This window comes from Wyeomyia smithii, chromosome 2, assembly GCF_029784165.1.
Source record: "Wyeomyia smithii strain HCP4-BCI-WySm-NY-G18 chromosome 2, ASM2978416v1, whole genome shotgun sequence".
Lineage (NCBI taxonomy): Eukaryota > Metazoa > Arthropoda > Insecta > Diptera > Culicidae > Wyeomyia > Wyeomyia smithii.
This window is the reverse complement of record NC_073695.1, coordinates 194,539,425-194,559,113: the sequence shown is the minus strand read 5'-3', so window position 1 is coordinate 194,559,113 and position 19,689 is coordinate 194,539,425. Positions and strand designations below refer to the sequence as shown.

At 39.5% G+C, this 19,689-nt stretch overlaps 1 protein-coding gene across 1 annotated transcript in view; it reads left to right on the top strand.

The window, feature by feature from the left end:
- Window positions 1-1,929: 1,929 nt before the first annotated feature.
- LOC129724986 (solute carrier family 12 member 4) overlaps window positions 1,930-19,689 on the top strand; it is a 318,737-nt gene continuing 300,977 nt past the window's right edge. Inside the window, exon 1 of the mRNA XM_055680331.1 lies at window positions 1,930-2,965. Coding sequence (XP_055536306.1) covers window positions 2,905-2,965 — 61 coding nt within the window. The 5' untranslated portion in view covers window positions 1,930-2,904. The remainder of the gene's footprint in view (window positions 2,966-19,689) is intronic.

The window sequence follows — 19,689 nt, the reverse complement described above, 5'->3', positions numbered from 1 at the left end:
CTGGAGTTCTACCATTGAAAAACCGCTTCTGGAGCCTCTCTTCTCGTATTCTTATTAAATGTGAGGTCTTGAACCGTCCTGTGATTGAAAATTTTGAAAGGTTAATCGAACTCAATTCTCAAACCCGTTTTATGACATTGTATTTCAATCACATGTCTCAGAATTTTAACCCTTCTCCGAATATTCCAAATCGTGTCAACTTATTAAATACTTCTGATTCTACTGTGTTCTTCGATACATCCATGATAGAAGAAATTCGTGGAATCCCGGATCATTTACGCGTGCAGCAGATCCCTAAAATTTTTTCCAATAAATATCGAAACATCAACTGCGACAATATGTTCTACACTGACGGATCACTTCTGGATGGGTCCACTGGCTTCGGTATCTTCAATAATCATTTAGCCGTCTCCTATAAGCTCGATAATCCTGCTTCTGTTTACGTCGCAGAATTAGCTGCCATTCAGTACACCCTAGGGATTATCGAAAAAATGCCCACGGACCATTATTTCATCTTTACGGACAGTCTCATTTCTATTGAGGCTCTCCGATCGATGAAAGATGTTAAGCACTCTCCGTATTTCCTGGAGAAAATACGGGAACATTTGAGTGCTTTATCCGAAAAATCGTTTCAGATTACCTTAGCGTGGGTCCCTTCTCACTGCTCGATACCGGGCAATGAGAAAGCGGACTCTTTGGCTAAGGTGGGTGCAATAAACGGCGATATTTATGAAAGACCAATTGCTTACAATGAATTTTTCGCATTTGTACGTCAGAATACGATCATCAGTTGGCAAAATTCATGGACTAAAGGGGAACTGGGAAGGTGGTTACATTCCATAATTCCCAAGGTATCGACGAACCCGTGGTTCAAGGGGTTGGATGTAGGTCGAGATTTCATTTGTGTGATGTCTCGGCTTATGTCCAACCACTATAGATTTGACGCGCATCTCCGTCGTATTGGGCTCGAAGAAAGCGGTATCTGTGCCTGTGGTGAAGGTTATCACGACATAGTGCACGTTGTTTGGTCATGCCCTGTTCACCGTGACGCCAGGTCTAAACTTGTAGCTTCCCTTCAGGCCGGAGGTAGACGGCCAGCTGTTCCTGTTCGTGATGTCTTGGCGAGCCGTGACCTACCCTACATGACCCTTATATACGTTTTCCTTAAATCCATCCATGCCCCAGACTAGTCCCGTTCCCCTCCGTCTACACCCAACAAAACGACAAGAACACGTTTGAACCTTAAGCACAAAACCAGCAACCAGACCCCGCACAATAGAACCAGGACCCAAGGACTACGAGCCTCTGTCCCAACTCACGACATCGTGGCTCAGCAGTACGAATCCATACATGCCATTCGACGATTATCAGACGACCATTGAACAACAAAACAAAAATTGGAAATTCCATGCTAGTTTTAAGTTAGACTTAATTTCAGCTCGTAGTCGGCAGCGAGGATAAAAAATTTGCTTTAGTTTTTAAGTCATCAGATATAATTGGCGCCGTTAAATATTAAATTGTATTTGTACCGTGTCAAATAAATGTTATGTGAAGAAAAAAAAAATATACTTCCACACGCCAAATTTGATTCCATTTACTCGATTAGTTTTCGAGATGTGCAGAAATTTGAGTTTCATTTGTATGGGACCGTATTTACAGGATGCATTTCTACTTACTAGATTACCACTCAACCACTTTCGCGATAATGCCAAGAAAACCGCTCTTGCTGAAAAACTAATCTCAGAGGGTTAAAATCTATCGAAACTTTGCGCCAAAGCCACCTCAAGCAGCATTGAAAAAGTCTTATGAAACAAGACACCACCACAACCATCAATGCGCACACAAAGGAAAAACTTCACCCGGAAAGTTTGACACCATCCTTTTTTTCCTCAGTTGATTGTAGAGAAAAAGATTAAAGCGGTCAGAGTTCGCTGACGTCTACACTGCCATACCCACCCCAAAAAACAGCGCAATTGTTGAGGTTTCTTGTGCTTCGTAGCGAACACGAACGGTCACAACTCGTTGTGAGTTTTTTATTGCATCGTCGAGAGAAGTTAAAAAATGCAAGTTCGACAGCAAACGCCGCACGTGACCCTTCAACACTGCAAATCCACCCAATCGGACCAAGTTTTCTCTAAGTGATTTCTTGCGGGTGGTGCCAAGAGAAAACGCTATCCAGTTTTGGTGCACAAAAGAATCTGTTAGCCAATTTACTGCCAGTAAAGGGAGTGAGTGCGTGCGCAAAAAAAGTTTTATGTAGTGTGTTATGAAAGCTCTAGGAAATTAAAAATTGAACGGAAAACCATTGTCTGCATGTACAGTGTAAATAACTGTACTGAGGAATAAGTTTCAAAAGAAAGTCAGTGAGGAAATATATGAATGAAAATAAGTGAAACAGAGTAAATTGATTGCAGTTGTAGTGAATGAAAAGTTTTGTATTTCATCCTATCCTTGCTCGAGGACAGACTTCATTCTGGAGTGATTAGTGGTGTGATACGCTTTCCTTTCCTTCGGAAACCGATCAATCGAATAGTCTAGCCAGGCACAGTATTGTTGCTGCCACTATCCCCGTTCGTGCTTTTTGTGCTGCTTCTATTTCTTTTGCTGTTCGAATTATCCCGCCGAGAGGAAGAGGAGGACCGTGACCGGGAATCGGACCCCTCTTCGGCGGCACGTCTTGGCCGCCGAGATCATCCATCCCTTCATCATCATCGCCGTCATCGCTGTCATTCCCCGAACTTTCGCGAGCACCAGCGGTGCGGACCACTGGGCGCGGGTTGCCCAGGGTACGGAACGTCCGCTAGAACCAACAGTCCGGGGCTAGAGGATATTGGTCCATCAACCAGTGCGACGCCTACCAGCTCACTTCTCGCGAAAGTTAAAGCCAAGCGCAGTTTCTTCACCATGTCACGCCGCTATGAGTGCCATTCGCAGTCCATCGAGATGGATGTCTACGATACCGAAGGTAAGCTGCTGTATACTTTTTATGTCTATAAATAATTACAGTAAAAAGAAAAACAAAAATGAACTTCTTGGTATTTGTCTTGCACAACATTCAAGAAACATTTTTAGGCAATAACAATATCGTGTAGGGGTAAGCGGGGTAAGACCGCCCCCTTAAGCAATTCTGTTTATAGAAAAAAAAGTTGCGGCTGCAATTTCATTTTTTCTTCGCTAAGAGGTTCTTCTATTCAATACCCGCATTTAAAAAATAAGAACTGAAATATTTTTGTTTATTTTACAGCTTTTTTTTTAATTTTAAAAATTCATTGAAAATGTGCAGATCTTTTTCATGCGGGGTAAGCCCGCCCACCAGCGGGGTAAGATCGCCCACCATTTTTTGAGGATAAACAATATTTTAGGGCCGAAACGGTTGATTCTATCGGTATAGTGTCTCTGACAAAGTTGTAGATGGTATTTTTTTTTCTTTTTAAATAAAATATACACTGTGAAAAATCTGAAAAAAAAATTTTTTTCTAAGTTTTGACTTATTTTGTTTTCTGATTATTCAAGTTCAGATCAATGTTTAGGTAACTTTTTTGGTTTTCAAAATAAATAGATTTTTCAGAATTGGGGTTTTTCATGATATTAAATTCATAATATACCTATCTTTAAGCTAAAAATTAAAACTCATTAAACCTATCTGTATGATTCTTTTGAAGACTTATTATGTATACAAAAATACTAATAATTATTATTTCTTTTATTTATATTTTCAATTTTCTATGTTTTTTTTTTTTTTTTGAAGAACAAAATTACCAACGACTCTATACACCAAATAAACCGTGAAAAAAAAATTCTTCACAAAAATTGAGCTATTAATATTTCTATTACTTCATGATCCAACAACCATAGAATTTTAGCTTACCTTTTGTAGATTTTACAGGCAAAAACATGTTTTTTTCAAAAAAATTTGAAAAAAAATATATATAAGTCTTGTTAAAATATATTACTAGAAAAGCTTAAACCAAATCGAAAATCGTCGATTAACATCGATGTCTTATGTGGCTTGAAGTTGCTTTACTGATCCTGTAAATATTCCCTTTGTAGTGTCGAGGCATTTGGGTCTTGAAGTAAAACAACAAGCAGTTGGATTCGTGGCGGTTTTACCCCTTGTATAGTGGGCGACTTTACCCCCAGAGGAACATTTTCATATTTGACCGAAAAAGTAGTCAAAATTACAAGATTACTCACGGCCTTCGATATTTCCTCTGCGCCCGGTAATTTTGAAACGACACTGTAACCCGGTACCGCATCCCACGGGATCCATGGCAACACACCGGAGTCAACATAAAATATCCAATTTCGCATGAACGACATGTGAATCGGTTATCAACATGTTTACCCCAAAATTTCAACGATCGCCTTGCTGTGAGTTTGTTTGTTCATGTGCATGTTGACTTGCACATGTATGTCAGCCTCTTTGCATGCACTGCACTGCACACAAGTTCATGAAGCCGGGCGCCGCCTTTATTTCCCTTGCTCATTGGCTTCTAGCTTCTAGCGTTTGTAGATGGCAAAACGGTGAAAGAGTAAACTCACATCTCCGCAGCGGAGATAATTTGAAGTTTGAATACGCATCCTGCATGTCAGAGCTGATCCCTCGCTGTAGGACTACTTGTTTACAGGAAATTTCACATTTCAAAGAGCCATTTTCGTCTATAATGGTTTTGAATGACGTCCAATAGTTTTTTAGGGTGTGTCTGGAACAAAATAAAAAGCTTTAAGTACAAACTATGTTCCATGAGTTTTTAGTGCCGAATTGTTTCTAGAATTAACTCTTAGAAGTTAGTAGAGAAAAACTGGTAATTTTTCAATGATTTTTTTATTAAGTAATAACCCTGACAGCGTGATCATACTGATTTCACCTTCAAAACCAGCAGTATGCGTTACTCCTTTAGCACTCTCCTTTAACTTTAGCGCATCGTAGAAGTAATAAGTGTTTGAATTTGCGTTGAATTGTTAGTACCTAATTTGGAAAAATATTGAACGAACTATTTTTAGGATGAGTTTGGAAAAAAGTTTTTTTTTTGTAAATTGAATAACTTCGTCCATGATTTCACCGTCTTCTCCAAGTGCTCTGTTTACCTACTCGAATTCTTCCATTTATTGAATAGATCTTTTCATGAATGATTTTGTGAACAAAGTATATCAATATATTGTATATTGTACTGTTTAGTTCTTCTCATATTCATGTTGGGCAATAAAATTCTCGCCATGGTTTCCGGTTATAAAGAGGAGAGGAAAAACAAAGAATTTATTAACTTTTATGACCGCGACCGTAGGTCCATTTTTCATTTTAATGGTCACTTTTATTAGCGGCCGCTTGGTGTGTTTTTAACGTTCCGTTGTTCGTCACATCGTTTGCGGGAACCGATAACTGAAAGTATGGCGAGTGGATAGCATTTGAACACGAGCACATATAATCTCGTTTTGGTTATTCATAGCTGGGAACAAATCAGAGTCAAACAATGCGTAGAAGTTGTTTTAAACAGTTAACCGAGTTGCACATTCGGTTGAATAAATCAGTTGAAAAACCACAGTGATCTAAAATTACTGATAATTCTGGGTAAATTTAGTTCCAGCGATGAGCTTCCATGAGTTGCATAATTCAGTTTAATGTTGGTCTAGGGAATAACCGATACCATACGGTAGAAACCGTTGAGGAGCTTTTAAATCATTTTAAATCCCAACCAAACCGCAAAACACACTCCTTCGTTATCAATTTTCTCATGCTGTAATTTACCGGAGAGTTTAATAATACTCCTGGACTGGCTCAAGATCAAGTCTGCAACACATCATGGCTATTCCTTCAACAGCTGCACACATCATTATTCAACAACATTGAGTCCATTTACGGGTTTCTCCTTCGAACATACTAAAATGTCTGTTATGAAATGCATTTTCCAGCCGTGGTTGAGGAAACATGTTTGAATTTTTGTGGACATTTGCTCAGTTTCTTAAAATTTTCGGTGGAAATAGTAAAACTTCTGGTTTAAAATCAAAATAGGGACAACCACTGGGCACGTCTGATCTGAATCTATTTGAAAGTGATGAGTGTGTTATAGTTTTATTGTCTCACTCAATCTTACGTCACGGATGTCAGCTTGGGCTTGGAAGAAAAAAAGCATCAACAGAGAATCGAACTTTATAGATTGATGCGAAATGAAACATTCATAGGTTCTCATATCGATTGAAAAAAAAACGCTGACAACGATAGACGTAGATGTGAGGTATAACCCACTCATGTTTCATTTGTGTTTCCATAATAATGTGCACTCACACAATAACATGAAAACTGGAATGCATACGTTAATTTTTTCATTGTGCCCTATTGAGGAAAAAAAAAACTTTCACAACTAAATGAGAAATTTCCATCGATAAAAGTACACATCCAAGGGGTTATAGTAAAAAAACAGAACAGAACATGACACTATGCTTCGTTCGGCTTACAGTTTTTCGCTTTAAACTACATTATCCCAGACTGGTAATTTTTTTGCACCAACAGACCCCATCTCCATTTTCAATATTTATTCGACTAATGTACGTATGATCTGCAGATTTGTTATAGAAATATTGTTATTATTGGTAGTATGTTAAATGCACCATTTAACATCAAATTGTTTTCCAGCAAGTACAAAATTATTTCATGCATATTATGATTGTGATTAAATGTTAAAGAACTTAAAAATAGCCATTTGCGCAATGTTCAGTACACAACCTGTTCGAGTAACCAAATCTTTAGCAAATCTTTATTCGTAAATTCCTTTGAGCTGCAATTAATTTAATACTAAGAAACTATCCGTTTAGGTTATTCTTTTCTATTCTATTCAATTACTCACAATCTTGGTGTTTGATCTCAATCGATAATGCTGATCTCCGACCTATGCGCGGTAAATGATATTTGATTCCCTTTTGGTCAATGTTCTCCGCACGTGTAACAACCGACAAATCATTATAAATTATATTGCATAATATTTCAACGCTTAATCATTCTACATAAATCCCCATGAGGGTAATTACCTTAATATATATAATATATAATATTAACTACTATCAAAGTTCTGTCTTATAAATTTACTCAACCGGGTGAATGCTTTTAATCTTCTTGTTTGATGACTCAGCCAAGCTTATGAAAAAGACTGCATATCCATGACAGCAAGTTTTCAACTAATTAGGCTGTCATTGCATTGCACAGCTCTCCCCGTACATTCGGTACATAACCCGACAGTAACTGATGAGAGCACACACATGCGATGCCAAACGGGCTGTTATTTTTCATCTCCTTGTGTCTCACAGTGATGCACTTAGAACATCAAACCTGATCAAAATTAATTTGAAGGATTTTTGAACTGGAAACGTATCATGGATCAAAAATATAGTTAAATAAATAGTTGTTACTGAAAATTTTAATAGAGTAACCCACCTTTGAGTGATTTGTTAATTTTCTAATGATGTGATAAATGTTTCTGCAATAAATGGCTGAGCCTTCATGAATAAAGCATAACTGTTTTTAGGTCAGTGAGGTTCGGGGTTAACACTGTTTCGTTTAATAATCAGCACTTAGAATAATCTGAAGAATCACTAGTGTTATCATCATAGATGAAGAAAAAAAAATAGATGACTAGTGTTATCAACGTTGTCCGTGTATGAACGTTTCACTCGGAACATTTGCATTGCTTCGGACGAAAAAGTTTGACCGTATTTCTAGAATTTTGGCATAGAGCTCGTAATCAAAGAATCCGAATTTAATAGCAACCTGTTGAGAATGCTCAGAACACTCAACCATTACATGGCAGGGGTATGTTCTTGTAACTAGGGCAACAACACTGCCGGACGATGAAAAGTTGAAATTTTCCAATGATTTTCACAATGGTGTAACTTATGAGTTTAGACTGGTTCGGATGATCTAATACCACCAGTTTGACCGGAAACACACAGGGTTTTATTTGTAATTGACTGTTTACATTGAAACTCATTGATACTTAACTTACTTCATATAATACGCCCTATATGAAATCACATTTATAGCATTTTTGTGTATATTAAAATGTTCCCTGGCAATATCAAAACTATGTATAAGTCTTCTAAGTTTACAAATTTATTAAACTAACCTTCTTTGACAATATCCATAGTTGATTTGATGATAAATCACTACGATGCCTTTGATTGTTTTGAAAAACAGTGAACGGTACGGGAGCATCGAATGCAACAACAGAAAGCTAAAATTTTATCGATTTCAACCAGCTGTAACAAAGGTTTACAATGCTTTTGAATACTCATGAACATTCAAAAGATTCAGTAAGTATCAAACTTAAAAATGAGACTATGCAGAACATGGTTAATAAACTTTTGCTTTTTTGACTTTTGATCAGGTTTTAACTTGATTTACTACTATGTGTGTCTGTTGGTTCTTCCAAGCTGTCGCAAATGACAGCCTATAATCTTTGACATTCTTCGGCACGAATCCGAGCGGGATGTCAGGTGATTATGATTCACGACAGTAAGGCCGATGAAAGAATGAAAGAGAGAAGGTGCGAAGTACGTTTTTTCTTACGTGTGGAATAGTATCAACAATGGAAACACATATGAAACGGTTTGCTTTGCATTCAATATGCCACTGGCCTATAAAATAGGAGAAACGAAAAAGTGCGAGTCGATGACAGCCGCAGCCGATCAGCAGGCTGTCAACAGCGCAAGCCAAGCCAACAGGACATCCCTTAAAATGAGCAATCTAGGCTTTCATGTCCGAACGAACCAAATACATGCGCAAGAATGAGCTGTCGTGTGCAACACAACACAGTTTCGTTGTCTTGTGTAAGCTGTAGTTGTATGTGAGCTCTCATGAATAGCTTATTCATGAGGCTGTTAGAGAGAAAACGGATAAAAGTCGTCAGTATTGTGTCGCTTTTCAGTCTTTTTCCTAAGCCAGGACTCAACTCCAATCTAAAAACACTTTAGCGAGAGTGACAATAGAACGTCATATCTTCGCGCTGGTTCTGTTATCTCACGTTAATATCCGTTGCTATCAGTAACGGTCATTCGAGGGGACTTCGATTGCTCGTTGTAACACAACCTATATTTGTATTTACATTTAAGAGACTTATTTATTTGAATAGCCATAAAATGAATTCGACTAGAAAAAAGATACATAAGTGCAGTCTAAAAATTATATATCTTCACTTCATTAACTTTTTTGGTTTATGACCTACATTTTAAGTTATAAAGTAGGCAATGTATGTGATTTTTCGAGGATGCTAATAATGAACACGGGCTGAGGATGTTATTTGAACTTAGAAAAAATTTCCCTCGTCCAGGCGGGCCCGTGTTCATTTTTAGCATCCTCGAAAAATCACATACATTGCCTACTTTATAACTTATATATCTTTAATTCAATTTGTAAATTTGTAGATTTGTTATTTTATATTATATGATATGATATGAAATGTTTTTTTTTTCATGGTAGGGGAAATCTGATTGCCAGTCGAATGAATGACCAACCTCAAACAGTGTGGGGTTCGACTCACTAAAACCCTCTAGTCTCCAGCCCATAATACTCCCCAGTACCATCGTCAGGTATTGCTTCGTAGATCAGTTTTTAGGCTCTAAGCATCCTATTGATTCTTTAAAACCTCTTAGCTAACTGCTTGGAGACTGACAGTCTAATACTATTTGGAAGACTGTCGCACATACAGCCCTCTTTGTATTCGGATCTTCGCACATTCTCCGCACTACGTTGTCTGAAGCAGTGTTCATCCTGCTCACTGCCATTAAGTCACTTCTCGCGCGCGCGAAGCGTGTGCGTACGAAGAAACCGTGCTCAGCGGTCTCCTCCATGTCTTCACACTCGGGGCACATGGGGGATTCCGTGAGCCCGAGCCCATGCAGATACTGTCTAAAGCAGCCATGGCCTGACAGAATCTGTGTCAGATTATTTATTTATTTATTTATTATTTATTCTTACTGCTTAAATCATCTGACAGTTGTTTTAATGAATCGATATTTAAAAAGATCCAAGCCTGCTAATTTTTTGTTTAAATGAATGTGAAGGTTCGTCAAAGTTAAAAGCTTGTTTAACACTTGTGAGAACTCGAATCATGTACGCTGCAGGTTCGAAGTAACCGTAATTCGTGCGGTGGAATATATTTTGTAGCATCGAAGATGATCTTAGCATGCGTTGTGATGCCCGGAAATTAATCATAGATAGCAATTTCGGAGAATCTATTTCACCAGCTATAATTTTTGCAATGAATAATGCCTGCTGTATCTTGCGGCGATGTTTAAGCGTATCGAGTCCAAGCAAACGACAGTGATCCGGATAAGGAGGCAAATTAGCTGGATCACGCCAAGGTAAATCCTTCAAAGCCAAACGGACGAATCTTCTCTGCACACGCTCTAATCTTAAATTCCACGATAGTTGATGCGGAGTCCAAACTACACTTGCATTTTCCAATATGGGACGAACCAAAGAGCAGTATAATGCCTTCAAGCCATTGGGGTCCTTGAAATCGCGTTCAATTTTTGCGATAAAGCCGAGTTGTCTAGTGGCTTTAGAAATAATCGCTGTACGGTGCCTTTCCAAGGTCAGTCTTTGGTTCAGGGTAACGCCAAGATCGCTTACGTGATCAACTCTTTTTAGCACCTGTCCGTCAATGACGTATGCAAAAGTTATTGGTGATTGGATCCGGTGAATTGTTCTCACTTCACTTTTTGCTGTGCTAAGTGTCAGGGAACCCAAGTAACACACGTTGGTATAGAATAGTTGACGTTACCTATTCCTTGACATCAATATCACTAGAAAAGCGCAAAACATGAAGGCTAGTAGAACAAGTACCGATAACTGCATGAAAGCAAGCCAACTTGATATAATTAAGTGGCAAAATACATCTCGAGTAGTAATACGGCAATGCGCAAATCTGTTGCTATGACAACTGTTAACCAGCGCATGCGCAAATGTGTTGTGTCTGCGCAGTGCAACTAGATCGACAATTGCTTTTATCAGTGGCAGTTTTAATTGATTATAAAATGATGACAAAATATAATATTCAACCTTTCAAAAAGAGCTGTTTCTTTCGCTTGAATATTGAAACTGTGTTCGCATAGTTTCAACGTTATCTGGATATAAATTCTAACAAAACTAGAAAACGTTGTTAGATATACAATAACAAAAAACTGAAGTAATATTACACTGCAAGCGTTTTGTTTATCTTTCGATGGCGCGTTTTGACACGCTTCGAATAAAGAAATCGTTCATATAATTTAAGTATTAATTTGATCAAGTAATTTTAAGTCGGGTGCTGCATGCTACGACTATTGTACTAAGGAAAAGAATTTTACAGGTACGTTGTTATTAGTTGGTTTAATGTCTTATGAAAACACCAAGTGATAGTGATTGTCATTCTTGAACTCATGTTATTAAAAACATCTCCAAAACCAGAAAAAACGAGCTTGTTTTCGAAATGCGGTTGTATTACTGATAAAAAACAACGTCAAACACAATATAATAACACAAGTTTTCAATTGCGCTTGTAGTACACTTATATGACTTCTTTCGTTGTTACTTATTTTCTAACATGTTTTGTGTGTTACTTGGGCCTCACCTCAGACCTCCCGATATGTGCTTCGCGTCACACTTTTCGGCGCTTGTCAAGCACTTTGGGGTATCTCCGCAGTCTTTGCTCTTGTAGTCTGCAGCGTCGCACCGGGAGCTTCTATCAGGCCCCTTTCAACTAAAGGACTTGTGCCCTTGCTCGAAGTATCAGATACAGACCTCCGGCGGCTGCTAGATGCTGGGTGGGCACATTCACCAGTCCACTTTGAGCTTCGCTACCCTAAGTGCCAGGTTTCCGTCCACCGACCAGCCTGACAGTGACGGCCAGGGTCCCCTACTAGGCCCTTACGCAGTCGAACTGCCTCTGAGGCCATAACCACTCCGCAATGCTCCATGCCGTATTTAACAGTATTTAACCTGCAGGGTCACATGCAGCATGAGTGCCCAAACCTGCACCTCGTCTTCAAGCGCCTCTTGGGCCAATAACCGGTAGGCTGAGCTTTTTTTTCGTTCACACAACATTGATTTGACAACGCACAATAGGCTGAGCCCTTATTTTTGGCTTCCTTTCGGACCTCAAGGATCATTTCTCTTTTGCGGGATCGGCGGATGTTACGTACATCCGCTCCCAGATCTTTGCCATTGAGGACTTCCTAGTACTTTGACTCTTGTGTCTTAAGAATGAGCGCGTCGCCCTTATTCTTCACTTTTTTCGTGGCAGGCTATATAGCAGACTGTGGTTTTTTTGACCACCTTTTTTTGGTTCCTGCTCCTTCTCGGAACCGTTATACACGAGCTACACGGAACCTGTATAGCGGGGGCCTAGTGTGGTTGGTAACGTCTCCGCCAACCACGCTCGACGCCTGGGTTCGAATCCCACCGCCGACATAGATATCGATGGTTGTGAGGTGGCGTGATCCACTCACAACCAACCCAACTGGCCTAGATTCAATCCTAGTCGACATCGGGAGATTTTCTGAGGCGAAAAATCTCTGGGACCACGCCTTCCATCGCATGAGGAAGTAAAGCCGTTGGCGCCGGTCCGTTAATAAACGGGTCGTGAGTTAGGGTCCTGGGTGTGGAGTCGCCTCCCTGGGCGTCGGTGATTGGCCACAACAGTAGCGGAACTAGACCGACGGAAAATAAGCGAGAAAAAAAAATACCCGGAACCTGAATCTTATTGGTGTCCACCAGTTCGCTGACCTGAGGGCTGTTCACGATTAAGTCCTTCTTGGTGCCCCCGCGAGCCGTCGCTCACTGGGATTGCTTAGTTCGTTTGATGGCTGGCACGGAGGCCCAGACCGCCGCAAACGCGGTGTCTGTTTGAACCGACTTCATTGCCCTCCCAACCACCTCCGTTTCTCTTATCACCAAAGCGGTAGCTTTTGCCGTGAGCTCGGCATGCTCCGTCTTCGCAGCATCAGCTGAGGACCGAAGCATATAAAGTGCCTACTTCAGCGGAGACCTCTGGATGCCCCCTCGCGCAAAAGGGTTTTGCAAACCATCTGCACTCATCTACGAATTATTAACTTGGTTTATTTTTAATGACAGGCTCTCCCTTTCAGCCGTTACCCAAATTCATGCTAGAGTGGTCGCCTATCTGGTCCATTTCTTAATGCTTTTAATTATGATACTTCTCATTTTGAAAACATGTGTATTAAAGCATTTATGTTTTAATTCGCAATATAGTATTATTAAAAAAAATCAATTATCTTTTTCTGCTTTGTGTGTCATTCAGTTATCTTTTTCTGCTAAATTGTCTGTTTGCGTTTCAGTGGTTTCAGTCAATTACTTTAACCGTTCATATTTTGGTATTTAACATTCGAATAAAATAGAACAAAAGCTGCAGTACGCATACTAGCATAATTTGATGAAATTTATGCATAATTCTTTACATAAGTTTCACTAAACATGTTGACTAAAGCTTTGATATAAATAATGTATCTAGATATAGAAATACTTATAATTCAATAAGCCGAAAAGACGATCGAGCTTTGGAATTTTCTGCTGCTCCAAAACTGCGTGTATCTAGGTATTCTTAGTCACAATTTGTGGTTAAACATACGCATTAGGAAATGATGAATGTTTTCATCGCCAGCAGCTAGTGCTGCATACTTTCAGTCAGTCGAGTTTGCTGTGATTGAAAGAGCAAGAGCGTAAGGCTATGCAAACAATTCCAATTAATCCGTCGCGTGTGAAACGTTCATTACAGCAATAGTTTAAGGAAACGGAATGGCATCCCATAAGCATCATTCCCGCCGAGCTCCGGAATACTTTCTCTAACAACAAGCTCCCGCCAGGAATAGCCTTTATTATCTTTTCGCACAATTTATTTCCCTATGCACATAAACAAAGCGCGCTTTCGTTTTCAATTGGAAGAAAATCGCGGTCGCAATTTGTGTCAACAACGACCAATAAAGACGAGTAATAAAACCAACGGAAAAGCGTAGATTCGTGGCCTTAGCCTTTCGGTGCGATAAACACGCACTAGCCAAATGTACACGGAATATCAATCTAATGCGAAAACAATAATGGTGGTTACATGACGCCGCACCATCAACCCCATCGATAGTAGGTACTCGAGTCGGAAGTGCTGAAACAACTTTAATAGCGAAGCTCGTTCAGAAAGAATGGCGAAGAAAAATTAAATCCTTTACTGCTTCACATTGCTATGAACGGCTTAAAATAAATTGTTACAACTCGAAAGAAAAGACCGTATTGTTGAAAGTTTGTACCATGGTCGCCATTGTGGAGTTGGATTTTTATTTTCCACGCTCCTGTTTAGCGATTTGTATTGAAGCAGTTACGTTACTCGTATAGTGGTGAAATACTTGCCGAAAAGTGTTGATTGTCTGTGTTGGATTTTTCTTACACTCGACAGCATTTTATAAACCAACCCACATTCACGGGTACACGCAGTATGGTAACAAAAAAAAAGAATCAAGCTGTGATGATTTATTTTCACAGCATCTTTCCTGCTTTTTAGATTCGTTCTGGTGGGCATTAGGGTTCTATGCTAGAATCACAATTAACTGTCGACGAATGTTAAATGCTTAGGTATTAGACAAATAAAATATACGTCTTTTTAACCAAATTTAACTCTCAATAAACCAAAACAATTTTTAGCTTCAACAAAAATTCATAAACTGGTGATTAATATACTTTTCATTTTTATATTTTCCTTCCAGGTAAGTTATCATGTAATGTACAACTGTGGAACCCACAAACAGCAACAATTTCTGTGAGTAATCCATATTACTTTAGACGTGCGTAAGATTTTCGTTTGATGGAGGAACTTTGGAATTATCAATGCATACAAATAGTCGGTTTATTACATCAACTTGCGAAGAGAAACTGGCAAAAATAAATATTTCAGTATTATACGAAAGGCAAAATAAACTAATGGTTTAAACAATTTTCTCAAATTCAAAAATTTTTGATCAATATGGTACACTCACTGAGGGTGCATCAAAATCTGACTGTTCATTTACGATCGGTTTTATTTTTCAATGAATTTAACAAAATACTATTAGTGACTGTCTCATCAAAATCTCTTGTTTATCTACCGCCTTCAGAGAGGCCCCTCCGTGTGCACTAACTGCTATACAACCAGCTGTGTTGTCGTCTCCGTCGTTTTCCACTGAATATCTAAAATCAATCAGTTGTAAAATTTGATTGATTTATTCCGTGAGATGCAGTTTCGATACGTGTGCTGTCTGAAACCATCTGGTTCCGTCAACCAAGAAGTGAAGAAGGAAACGGTATAGGACAACCATTTTACCTAAATTGCAATCGATGGATTTTCATCCGAAATTATTAGACACTCACTGTGACTGACGGTTCACTTGCAACCGAGCGCTAGGGTATGAATAAATTTGCTTCCACCAGCGAGAAGAAATCAGTGTCGGGAAGATATCACTCTTCCGATCGAATGAATTGATTGATTTTCCTATTCCGATATCCTGTCGCACATGTTAGGGATGTTGAACGCTCGCCTGCTCGATATCTTGTGCTCAGAGCATACGGTGGAGCTGTTATTAATTCCTTGCTAAATTGCGGAACACCGTTTTTAAAAATCGAACAACATAGCATATAGTCGGCAAAGATCATCTGCACAAAACTGGCGGTGGTAAGTGTCAGCAGCTGGGTCACTCCGACACGGGTGCACTGCTGCAGTGTCATCAGCTCAGCTACATTTTTGTAATATTCAAATTTGCAATTCAATATGCTTAATCAGTTTAATCCACTGATGGAATTCAAATGTGTATAATTTTTTATATCAGGGGCTCGTAATACGTAATATCCTTCTATCAGATGAGGTTGGAGATCGCATTTCGGTACTTGTTAACAGATCTTCCGTTTACCATGTGAACTAAGTATTCGATTAGGACAAGTAATACACATTTCTTCACATTTTGGTTACATCTTTTAATAATCATTTCGGACATAAATAATAATGAGAGTGTTGTTCACTGCAAGCTATCCATTTCTTATTTTCTACATACGACTCTGCCTTTAATGTTACTCATGGCAATTTGTTTATTTCCTTTTGTAAATCATGTGCGTTTTCAGTTATACCATTCTAGCCTTCGTGATTCTACCTTTCAAGTTTCTGCCTTTTGGGACGAACCCCAATTTGTCATAATAAATAATTCAATTTATTTTCATTATTTTTTCAAAAGAAAAATTTACATCAGTACGCTAGTTAACACTACGAACGTGTTGAGAAAAAGGTATCACCTCACCTGGTACAGTTCAACCGGATAGCGTAACAGAGATTTGCTCATGGAAACTGCAGTTACCTGGAATAAAAAGTTCGTAGATAAAAATTGAGCTCAGTCGGACTTCGGGAAGTGAGTTCCTAGCTTCAAACTATACAAAAAATATTATTTTGATTTAATTTGATGGAAATATATATTTTATATTAATTTTTAACTTTAAGGACCATCCGGTCACCCAATCATTCAGTTTTCAAAGAGTGAAAGGTGTTATATTCATCATTCATTTCTATGAATCTGTGCCTATTACTGAAAAATCATAAATAACTTACAGAAAAGGTGTATTTGATGTAGGCGTTATGCCAATCTAACCAAACGTTCTGGCTTTATTCTTCTTTAGAAAATTTTAACTGTTTTATTTCTCATTTCTCCATGATCGAATCAATCTTCTTGTTTTTTCTTAACTCTTTTTTTTTTTTTTTTCTTCACATAACATTTATTTGACACGGCACAAATACAATTTAATGTTTAACGGCGCCAATTATATCTGATGACTTAAAAACTAAAGCAAATTTTTTATCCTCGCTGCCGACTACGAGCTGAAATTAAGTCTAACTTAAAACTAGCATGGGATTTCCAATCAGTGTTTTGTTGTTCAATGGTCGTCTGATAATCGTCGAATGGCATGTATGGATTCGTTCTGCTGAGCCACGATGTCGTGAGTTGGGACAGAGGCTCGTAGTCCTTGGGTCCTGGTTCTATTGTGCGGGGTCTGGTTGCTGGTTTTGTGCTTAAGGTTCAAACGTGTTCTTGTCGTTTTGTTGGGTGTAGACGGAGGGGAACGGGACTAGACTGGGGCATGGATGGATTTCAGGAAAACGTATATAAGGGACATGTAGGATAGGTCACGGCTCGCCAAGACATCACGAACAGGAACAGCCGGCTGTCTACCCTCGGCCTGCAGGGAAGCTATCAATTTAGACCTGGCGTCACGGTGTACAGGGCATGACCAAACCACATGCTCTATGTCGTGATAACCTTCACCACAGGCACAGATACCACTTTCCCCGAGCCCAACACGACGGAGGAGCGCGTCAAATCTATAGTGATTGGACATAAGCCGGGACATCACGCAAATGAAATCCCGACCTACATCCAACCCCTTGAACCACGGGTTCGTCGATAATTTGGGGATTATGGAATGTAACCACCTTCCCAATTCCCCTCTGGTCCAAGCATTTTGCCAACTGATGATCGTATTCTGACGTACAAGTGCGAAAAATTCATTAAAGGCAATTGGTCTTTCATAAATATCACCGTTTGTTGCGCCCACCTTAGCCAAAGAGTCCGCTTTCTCATTACCCGGTATCGAGCAGTGAGAAGGGACCCACGCTAAGGTAATCTGAGTAGATTTTTCGGATAAAGCACTCAGATGTTCCCGTATTTTCCCCAGGAAATACGGAGAGTGCTTAACATCTTTCATCGATCGGAGAGCCTCAATGGAACTGAGACTGTCCGTAAAGATGAAATAATGGTCCGTGGGCATTTTTTCGATAATCCCTAGGGTGTACTGAATTGCAGCTAATTCTGCGACGTAAACAGAAGCAGGATTATCGAGCTTATGGGAGACGGTTAAATTGTTATTGAAGATACCGAAGCCAGTGGACCCATCAAGAAGTGATCCGTCAGTGTAGTACATATTGTCGCAGTTGATGTTTCGATATTTATTGGAAAAAATTTTAGGGATCTGCTGCACGCGTAAATGATCCGGGATTCCACGAGTTTCTTCTATCATGGATGTATCGAAAAACACAGTAGAATCAGAAGTATTTGATAAGTCGACACGATTTGGAATATTCGAAGAAGGGTTAATATTTTGGGACATGTGATTGAAATACAATGTCATAAAACGGGTTTGAGAATTAAGTTCGATTAACCTTTCAAAATTTTCAATCACAGGACGGTTCAAGACCTCACATTTGATTAGAATACGAGAAGACAGGCTCCAGAAGCGGTTTTTCAATGGTAGTACTCCAGCTAAAACCTCCAAACTCATCGTATGGGTCGACTGCATGCAACCTAAGGCGATACGCAAACAACGATATTGTATTCGCTCCAGTTTGATCAAATGTGTGTTTGCTGCGGAGCGGAAGCAGAAACACCCGTATTCAATAACAGACAATATCGTTGTTTGGTAAAGCCTTATAAAGTCTCCTGGATGGGCTCCCCACCATTGTCCGGTTATTGTACGAAGAAAATTCACTCTTTGTTGACATTTTTTCATCAGATACCTCACGTGACAACCCCAGGTGCCTTTAGAGTCGAACCAGACACCAAGATATTTGTGTACCAAAACCTGAGAAATCGTTTTACCCATTAATTGTGTTTGAAGCTGAGCAGGTTCATGCTTCCTAGAAAAAACTACTATCTCAGTCTTCTCCGGAGAGAATTCGATACCTAGCTGTAAAGCCCAAGCAGACAAATTGTCCAAGGTATCTTGCAATGGTCCTTGCAAATCGGCAGCTTTGGCTCCTGTAACAGAGATTACACTGTCGTCTGCAAGTTGTCTTATCGTGCATGAATTTGCCAGACATTCGTCGATGTCATTTACATAAAAGTTGTAAAGAAGGGGGCTTAAACATGAGCCCTGGGGAAGACCCATGTAGCTAATGCGAAAAGTTGCCAAATCGCCATGCGTAAAATGCATGTGCTTTTCGGACAACAAATTGTGCAAAAAATTGTTCAAAATTGGAGAAAATCCTTGTCGGTGAAGTTTACCCGAAAGAATGTCAATAGAAACGGAATCAAAAGCCCCCTTAATGTCCAAGAACGCAGACGCCATTTGTTCTTTGCGAGCATACGCCAGCTGAATATCTGTTTAAAGCAACGCAAGACAATCATTCGTCCCTTTGGCACGGCGGAAGCCAAATTGAGTTTCTGATAGTAGACCATTTGATTCGACCCAGTGGTCTAAACGACGGAGTATCATTTTTTCCATCAATTTCCGGATACAGGATAGCATTGCAATCGGCCTATAAGAGTTGTGATTAGAAGCTGGTTTCCCTGGTTTTTGGATGGCGATCACCTTCACTTGCCTCCAATCCTGCGGTACAATGTTTTGCTCCAGGAACTTATTGAACAAGTTCAACAAGCGCCTCTTGGCATTGCCGGGTAGATTCTTCAACAAGTTGAATTTGATTCTATCTAATCCAGGCGCGTTATTGTTACAGGACAGGAGGGCAACTGAAAGTTCTGCCATCGTAAAAGGTGATTCTATCGCGTCGTGGCCCGGAGACGCATCGCGAACAATATTTTGCTCAGGAACAGAGTCCGGACATACTTTCCTGGCAAAATCAAATATCCACCTACTTGAAGACTCCTCGCTTTCGTTGACCGTTACGCGATTCCGCATTCTTCGGG